General features: G+C 40.1%; 1 protein-coding gene across 1 annotated transcript; it reads right to left on the bottom strand.

Moving 5' to 3' along the window:
* Positions 1-991: 991 nt before the first annotated feature.
* pdcl3 (phosducin-like 3) lies at positions 992-8737 on the bottom strand. Its single transcript, XM_061691783.1, has 6 exons — positions 8514-8737; positions 7841-7961; positions 6292-6382; positions 5011-5154; positions 3848-4056; positions 992-1265 (listed from the first exon to the last, which is right to left on the bottom strand). Exons 1-6 carry the CDS (start codon positions 8517-8519, stop codon positions 1120-1122), a joined length of 717 nt encoding a protein of 238 aa, XP_061547767.1. The 5' UTR covers positions 8520-8737; the 3' UTR covers positions 992-1119.
* Positions 8738-9570: the final 833 nt, after the last annotated feature.

Here is a 9570-nt window from a genome sequence, read left to right as displayed (position 1 = left end):
GAACATTGAGGGCTGCAGTTCTTTAGATGTTGTCCTGGGTTCCTTTGTGACCTCCATGTGAGTCGTCGCTGTGCTCTTGGGGTCATTTTTGTAGGTCGGCGACTCATAGAAAGGTTCACCACTTCCATGTTTTCTCCATTTGAGGATAATTGCTCTCACTCTGGTCCGCTAAAATCCTAAAGCGTTAGAATTGGCTTTGTAACCGTTTCCAGTCTAATAGGTGTCAATTACTTTATTTCTCATCTGTTCTTGAGTTTCTTTGAATCGTGGCATTTTGTTGAAGCTTTTTGAGATCCTTTGGATGACTTAAATAGGTCAAACAGGTGGTATTTAAATGACTTATTGATTGAACAGGTCTGCAGATCACCAGGCTTGGGTGTAGTCAGTAAAAATCAAGCAAATAATGTGATTAGCCATAGCTAATTCATGCTTTAGGGGGGGGGGGGGGGATTACTTTTTAGATAGCTACATTTGTTTGATTATCTTAAAGTGGGGAAACAGCAAAAATGTAAGAATTTAAAAAGGGGGCCAATACCTTTTCGCAGCACTGCATATATTTGTACCAATGCACAATTTTTAGATTTAATTGGAAAAATACTTTTGAAACAGCAAAAAAAACATTTTACATAGCATTTACAAATATTTCTAAAAATAGATCTTGAAAATGCTTGACTTTTAAAAACTTGGCTTCCTATATTTTATAAATTTAATCGAAAAATACAGAATTATAATTATTTTTATAATTTTCTTTTTATATATTTTTTTTGGGGGGGGGTTATTTTTCTTTGCGAATACTTCAAACCTGTATGTTTTTCTTGATTTACGGTCTTATTTAAAAAAAAATAAAAACAAAAAACCTTTGGCCAAATCGTTAGTGTTAGGGTTACTTTAAAAATAACAGAACTATTATTTGTTCACTATTTAAAAGTGATTAAACAATACTATTTTTATTACTGCTTTTTTGTGAGTTCATACATTGAATAAAAGACCGTTGATAAAAATGAGTTTAATGTCAATTTGTGTGAGCACATGATTGTTTACCCGACAGAGGTTTTGGCAGTGGATTTAAATAATAAGGTCTGAAATGTGTTGTTTGAAAAAAGAAGGGTGGGGGAGGTCTTAATCTTCATCTGAGTCATCCCTGTGGTTGCGCATTGGGACCGAACACCTGATGGACGACATCATCTGGTTGTAGATTTGCTTGTGGGGGTTCTCCTCCAGATCAGTCTTGACCGCGCCCGACTCGGACAGCCTCCACTCCAACTCTGAACACAAAAACACTGGAAGTCACGCTACCACTCAAACGTGATTTTGGTTCAATCTTGTCAATTCCAATTCACATTCAAGCACGAATTAAAGTTTAGGATGGAAAATATCATTGCGATTGCCCTCTGCTGGTCATTTTGAAGGTTACAACTACACAATTAATTTACACACACAAAATGTATAATTAATAACATTCAGTTAAAGGCTTGAAATTATGCCGACCAAACAAGCTTTTTAAAAAGTGAACAAAATATTTCGAAAAAATATTAAATCAACAACAAGGTAAATAGAATAAAAGATTTACATTCACTAAAAAAATATTTAGAAATATTTTCAAAGATACATACAAATTTTAAAATAGTAATTTCAATAAGAATGGAATATTGCCACTTCATCCAACTCTTCCGGGGGCATCCCGACGCGTTTCCAAGCCAGCCGAAAGACGTAGTCTCTCCAGCGTGTCCTTGGTCGTCTCCGGGGTCTCCTCCCGGTGGGACGTGCCAGGAACACCTCACCAGGGAGGGGTCCGGGAGGCATCAGAATCAGAAGCCCCAGCCACCTCATCTGGCTCCTTTCGATGTGGAGGAGCAGCGGCTCGACTGAGATCCTCCCGGATGACCGAGGTTCACATCCTATCTCTAAGGGAGAGCCCGGACACCCTGCGGAGGAAACTCATTTCGGCCGCTTGTATCCGGGATGTTGTTCTTTCGGTCACGACCCTCAGCTCGTGACCATAGGTGAGGGGAGGAACGTAGAACGACCGGTAAATCGAGAGCTTCGCCCTTCGGCGTAGCTCCTTCTTTACTACAACGGACCGATACAAAGTCTGCATCACTGCAAACGCTGCACCGATCCACCTGTCGAGCTCCCGTTCCATTCTTCCCTCACTCGTGAAGAAGACCCCAAGATACTTGAACTCCTCCACTTGGGGCAGGACCTAATCCCCGACCTTTTCCGACTGAGGACCATGGTCTCAGATTTGGAGGTGCTGATTCTCATCCCAGCCACTTCACACTCTGCTGCAAACCGCTCCAGTGAGAGTTGGAGATCACGGCTTGATGAAGCCAACAGAACCACATCATCTGCAAAAAGCAGAGATGCAATACTGAGGCCAGCAAACCGGACCCCCACTACGCCTTGGCTCTGCATAGAAATTCTGTCCATAAAAGTTATGAACAGAATTGATGACAATGGGCAGCCTTGGCAGAGTCCAACCCTCACCTGAAACGAGTCCAACTTACTGCCGGATATGCGGACCAAACTCTGACTCCGGTCGTACAGGGACCGAACAGCCTGTATCAGGGGGTTCGGTACCCCATACTCCCGAAGCACCCCCCACAGGACTTCCCGAGGGACACGGTCGAACGCCTTCTCCAAGTCCACAAAACACATGTAGACTGGTAGGGCGAACTCCCATGCAGCCTCGAGGACCCTGCCGAGGGTGTAGAGTTGGTCCACTGTTCCACGGCCAGGACGAAAACCACACTGCTCCTCCTGGATCTGAGATTCGACTTCCCGACGGACCTTCCTCTCCAGCACCCCTGAATAGACCTTACCCGGGAGGCTGAGGAATGTGATCCCCCTGTAGTTGGAACACACCCACAGGTTCCCCTTCTTAAAAAGGGGGACCACCACCCCAGTCTACCAATCCAGAGGCACTGTCCACGCGATGTTACAGAGGAGTGTCAACCAGGACAGCCCCACAACATCCAGAGCCTTTAAGAACTCCGGGTGAATCTCATCCACGCCGTGGGCCTTGCCACCGATGAGCTTTTTAACCACCTCGGTGACCTCAACCTCAGAGATAGGCGAGCCCCCCTCAGAAAATCCAGACTCTGCTTCCTCATGGGAAGGCGTGTCGGTGGAATTGAGGAGGTCTTCAAAGTATTCTCCCCACCGACTCACAACGTCCTGAGTCAAGGTCAGCAGCACACCATCCCCACTATACACAGTGTTGGTGGTGCACTGGTTCCCCCTCCTGAGACGCCGGATGGTGGACCAGAATTTCATCGAAGCCGTCCGGAAGTCTTTCTCCATGGCCTCACCGAACTCCTCCCATACCTGGGTTTTTGCTTCAGTGACCACCAAAGCTGCATTCCGCTTGGCCAGCCGGTACCCATCAGCTGCCTCAGATGTCCCACAGGCCAAAAAGGCCTGCTAGGACGCCTTCTTCAGCTTGACGGCATCCCTCACCATTGGTGTCCACCAACGGGTTCGGGGATTGCCGCCACGACAGGCCACCGTCGGCCACAGCTCCGGTCGGCCGCCTCAGCAATGGAGGTGCGGAACATGGTCCACTCGGACTCGATGTCCCCCGCCTCCCCCGGAATGTGAGCAAATGATAATGTAACAACATGAATACATATTTTAATTTTAAGAAAAACTCCCAAATATATTTTTAAAAAACCTAAATCTATTAAAAATAGTAAGAAAACATATTTTAAAATACTTAAATTTACAACAAAATTTAAAAGGAAATTATTTTTTATGAATGTTTTTAATGTAACCACAAAAATATTTCCTGAATTTTTTTTTTTTTTTTAAATTAAGTTGTTGCTTTTTTAAGCTTTTTAATAATGACCTTGTAGAGTCAGGTTCATGCCGCCAAAGACGAGCGGCCCGATGAACTGCGCCTTCATGTTGGTGTCGCAGTAGACGAAGACAGTGGGCAGGTTTCTGTCGGGGTAGTTGGCGATGCAGGTGCTGGAGACGGACTTGAGGAACTTGGTCTGAGGGAACTTGCGGGCCAGTGCGCTCAGGTGCTGGTTGATCAGGGCGCACAGAGGGATGCTGGCAAATCAAAACAAATTGACTTCCACTTCCATTACGACTATTTTCTCACCATTTACTGTTCACATTCTACCCCACTCACCACTTATTTTAATCAGGTCTTTTCGCCAATTGACGTTCAACACAGTTGTCATTGGCTAACATGCTCTTATGTTAGTTGATAGTTGTTGTTTTTTTACCCCACAGCAGTGAAAAATATTTGGATATTAATATTTTAAGTTTAAAAGAGTTGAACAAACAGTTTTTAAATGAATATCAAACATCTTCATATTCATTAGGTATTCCAGCTATTTTAAACTGCATATAATCTTTAACACTTGAAAAATGAACGTTAACTTTTATTTTTACTATTCATTTTTCAAGTATTTGAATTGTCTTTTTTTTTTTTTGCACGGACTATTTAAAAATATTTTAAAAATATATATATATATTTTTTTAAATACGTGATTGACAAATCATTAAATGTTAATTTTATTTAAAATAGTGCAAATATTTGTTTTAAGTTATTGAAAAAAGTTGGAAAATACATATTTAAAAATAGATGCATTTGTACAAATAAAAAAAATACTAGTACTAACCCTTTTTTAAATTGTTTTTTTTGTAGCAGTTGAACATATTTAAAAAATAGTTGGAAAAATTCACATTTGAAAGAGCTGAATTTTTTTTTTTTTTTTTTACACATACTCAAAATATACTTTAAAATACTAAAAAGATAATACTTTAAAATTAAATACTTGAAAACTGTTTCATGGTTAAAAAATAGTTTTAAATATGTGCGTAATTCTTGACATTTTTTTCAAAATGCTAAAATACATTGAAAACAAAAACATTTTGAAGCTCAAAATAATTAATCATTAAATCACTTGAAAACTATATTAATGAATTAAAACTAGTTAGAAACCCCCCCGGCTAAATTAATGCTAGTAGTGTGTGTGTTTGTGTGCGTGTTGTTACCCTTGCTTGTAGAGGTGCAGCACCACCCAGATGCCATCTCCCGCCTTGTTGACCTCGTTGATGTAATCCTGACCGGAGATCTCCATCATTTCCCCGAACACATTCTTCATCTGTGTCGTCTTCCACTCAGCCAAACGCTTCTGTCTAAACACACACAAACACAGGCTAAATCTCATTTCTTGATTTGTAACATTTTCTGTCATGACTCATAACTCAAAACATCCGTATCTCAGATCATCTTTTTTTTAAATCATAAATAACAAAATAGCACTCTACAGCATTGTACTGTACATAAAAGCATACAGTAACAAATTTAAATAGCCTTACCTGGCTAAACGAAGCATAAATAAATAAACGAAGCTTAAATAAATGTTGGCATTTCTTGTCGTATCAAGTTAAGTCACAACAGAGTGGACGTGTGTACTGTGCAGTTTGAAAGCAATCACTCGACAGCTATCATTTCTCCAAATAAAAGATACGGTCTCCCAATACGATATTTGATATCGGTCCGATATCAGGGGGAAAAAACAGTATCGCACGGATCGGCCTGGATCTAAACTCTCCGATATTAGCACTGTTATACAAGCAGTCCATTCCAGGCTCCGCTCCAGCATTTCTATCCAGCAGAGGCCAGACCACCCACAGCACGCAGAGCCCACGTGATCACAAAGAAAGGTTGCTAAAATGATAACAAAGTAGCAAGAAGAAACAAGAGTCAATGTTGCTTGCTTGAAGTTGTTTATTGACACTCCAGTTGAAGTTCACTGTAAAACTAAACACACATAACTAAAGAATTACACCCACCGAATGTTCAAATACATGACAGACTTTTTTTGTTTTGTTTTTGTTCACAAAAATTGCCAGCTAAAAGCTACAGAGCCCCTCTGGTGCCAAGGTATGAGAAAAATAAAATTCTTTGATAATCTGTTAACTCAATTTAGTAATCCGTTCCCTCAATTTAGTAATCTGTACTCTCAGTTTAGTATTTTGTTTAGGAAACACGCAGGCTAATTGTCGCCGGTCCTGCTATTACTGCTGTATAATGATCAACCCCCTCGAACTACAGCAATATTGCCTTTCAGTTGAAAAAAATGGGATGTAGGATATATCACGACATGACAATTTATACACAGAATTCACACCAGTAAGAATATAACATACAAATAGAAAAAATGTCTGGGGCTCCGTATAGCTGTCAAGTGAAGTAAGTTAGGTTACGGTTAGCCCTTCCCTCGTAAATCACGCCTATACCCCTGGTGTAAGGGCTTCTTGTGGACTCACCTGTACATCTCAATGGCAGCCTCGTCGTCTTCTTCAAACTCGTCTTCGTTCTCCTCCAGCTCCTCCAGCGTCATGTTCTCGTACGTTTTCACTGTGTACGCCAAAAGGAAGGAGATGTGTGATGATAACCACAAACACCCAAATAATACAACACTTTAAATTGGAAAAAATATTCAAAACATTTAAAGAAAATACTTGAAAACAATCAAATGTAAATGTAAAATACATACCATGGTAATATTTGTAAAAAAAAATAATTTACGTATGTATTACAGAAATTATTTTTAAGGTTACAGTTATAATAAATCTTTTTAGACTAAATACTTCTCTGTAAAAATACTTAAAATCCCCCGCTAGAAATGTAGAAAAATACTTGAAAAAGGGAATTATTAAAAAACTTCACTAGGGATGGGTACCGAAATCAGTAATTTTCTTGGTACATACTGAGTACCAATTCATGTAAACTCAATGGTACCGTGTTTTGGTACCTAAGCACGCATGTTGTGACTGTAGCGGCAGAAGGAGTGGAAGAGTTGACCAATTTTCATGATACACTTGAACCCATCAGTGCCGCATAAGAGCGTAATGACGTCACTTACAACAAACGAGCACGGATTGAATGCGCTCAAATGTACGGTGGAAAAGTGGAGGGATCCTGCTTGAAAGGCTCCGGAGAAGTAACATCTCCGCCACCGAGTAACAAAGCATTGTCAGTGAACACAGTTTGTCGCTCCATGTACAATTAAAGTTAAAACCATGCAAAGCAAAAGCCATATATCAACAACACCCAGAAACTCCGCCGGCTTCCCTGAGCCTGAGCTCATCTGAGATGGACTGACGCAAAGTGCAAAAGTGTGCTGTGGTCTGACGAGTCCACATTTCAAATTGTTTTTGGAAATCATGGACATCGGCGTACTCCAGGCCAAAGAGGAACGGACCATCTGGATTGTTAGCTGCACAAAGTTCAAAAGCCAGGATCTGTGATGGCATACATGGCTCGAATTAAGGTCTTGCATCACAGTTTGTGAGTCAAAATTTGCATTTTGCACCTCAAAAAACATTGAAAAACTGCAAATCAGTTTTGCCGCAAAGAAGGTCGCAAAGACGGAAGCACGCAGGGGCGTATGTGACACAACGTACTTACGTCACCGATGCGTGGACACAGAAGTGAAGCGATTCAGTTGAGGAGTTGGAAGATAGCAGTTGCAAGATGCGACATGACGGCAAATTGAGAAGAGGAAAAAAGAGAAAATAGCGAAAGTGTGGGGCGAGGACCCGTTCGTTGTAACACGAACCGTTCTCTCCGCCGAGTGTGACGCCGCGTCACAGGCAGGAGCCGAGAGACAGTTTAAATTAACAGAGCGCAAATCAGTGAGCTTAATGTTAGTCTACTTTACTAACATATCGTTAGGCCTACGGGCTGCGGAGTGTCTCTGTTAATTATGAGTACCGTTGAACGAGTGGCTTGTTTCTTACTAGACTAGTAACTTTGCTCATTTGTCAGTCGATCAGCAAGTAAAGCAAAAGGCAAAAATAAACATTTTTTTACCGACAGACTGCTGCTGGCGAGCCAACTCTTCCTCCTCCTCATCGTCTTTAGGGACCTCTTTCGGGGGTAGAATCCCTTTCTTCCTAAGGATGTCGTTCCACTCTGTGTCCTCATTGGGGTCCTGTACCAAGAACCAACATGACATTTTTAACCACTAAATAACAACTGATGCTCAGCAAAAGTTACATTTTCCATCGAGGCACAGTGACTTTGAGAAAACCTCCCGGGCAAAGAACAACTGTTGGTTCAAATCAATCAATCAATCAGTTAAATGTATTTACATATCACGTTAAGAAGACTAAAAGACAACAGGAGAGAATAAAAAACAAAACAAAAAACACTGAAGCCCAATAAGAAATACTGCACAATAGTATAAAGACAACAAAAGTAATTAATAGATAGAAATACGTAATAAATAAACTAAATAAATAATTAAGAAATGAGTCAAAATGTTAACCAAGTAAATAAGTCTTGAGCCTAAAATCGATCCTAAAACACACAGGGAGTCAATACAGCGATCTTAAACGTAAAGTGTTCTCGCCCTCTGGTCTTCGTCAGCACGCTGAGCAGCTGAGTTCTGCGAATCGTTCAAAGACGCTCTAACGACAACGACTTAAAAGAGTAAACAGAAGTCTTCTAACCTGCTTAAAAGAGTAAATTGAAGTTTTCTAACCTGCATTTTGTCCTACTCGATTTCTTCACCACGCCACTTGGCAAGACCGGAAACACAAGAAAAAGTCCGGTCAGAAACAAAATAACATTTTCACGTTGCCATACTGCACAACGTGTTTACTTAAAACAATGTGTTTCTTCACAGATACATAGAGCAATTCTGACCATTGATTCTAGTTTTTAACTAAAGTGTTCTAATTCGCGGTACAAATAAATCCGAAGGGACAATAACAAACGTGGCACCAATTTCCGCTTTAGCCTAAATATGTCCATGTAAGGAATGGCAGCGCGGCATTCCATTTGTGGTTGAATAGAGCGTCACTCAACAGGTGCTACACACTCGATGCTATATATAGTTCATATACGTTAGTAAATAAAAACAATAAACGTAACATGACGTGTTCCTTTGCTGAAACATTGAGAACTTTAGAAACCACTAATCTTAATGAAGAATATACAAATATTTGTAATCAATAAAACTATCACATGATGACTATCACATCATTCGTTTGGATGGTTGCAACACCGACTCTGTTTATTATTATTATTGTTGTTATTATTAATTTATTCATTTTTGCGACCAACAATGGATAATTTATGTGGTCAACACGTGACATGTGAACAGCCGATCCAGACAGGGCCGAAAAGCGGAAGTGGAACGGAGACACCCCCACACACACATCCAACGTTATTAATTACAATCTGCTATAAAAAGATTGAAAACTGAGCACACAGAAAAAAACGTGAAAAACAGTGCAGAAGGAACATAAAATTTGTATAAACAACAACTTAATTAAAGGTCAAAGGTCTAATCAGAAAACAATATTCATTTCCCTTGTTTTTAAATTTTGTGTTATCATCGTTATATTTAATGCCTTTGTAATCAATCTTGGGTGATATTTTTTTGGTCCTTTTGTCCACTGTTGAAATGCTTCCAAAGACTTTTTCATGTGTGTATAATCAAAAATGTTATCTTCTAAATTCTCTTTGTCAGAATTACAAAAAACAGCATGAATTGAAGATTGTGAGTCATATGTATAATTTGTGTGTTTGCGAGC

Source organism: Phycodurus eques, chromosome 12 (assembly GCF_024500275.1).
Source record: "Phycodurus eques isolate BA_2022a chromosome 12, UOR_Pequ_1.1, whole genome shotgun sequence".
NCBI lineage: Eukaryota > Metazoa > Chordata > Actinopteri > Syngnathiformes > Syngnathidae > Phycodurus > Phycodurus eques.
The sequence above is the reverse complement of the archived record's forward strand: the minus strand, read 5'-3'. Positions and strand labels throughout refer to the sequence as shown.

Coding starts and splice junctions, on each gene's coding strand:
- pdcl3 (XM_061691783.1), bottom strand. Junction 5,155..6,291: donor GCTGCCATTGAGATGTACAG/GTGAGTCCACAA, acceptor GTGTGTGTTTAG/ACAGAAGCGTTTGGCTGAGT. Junction 1,266..3,847: donor CATGAACCTGACTCTACAAG/GTCATTATTAAA, acceptor TTTTGTGTTCAG/AGTTGGAGTGGAGGCTGTCC.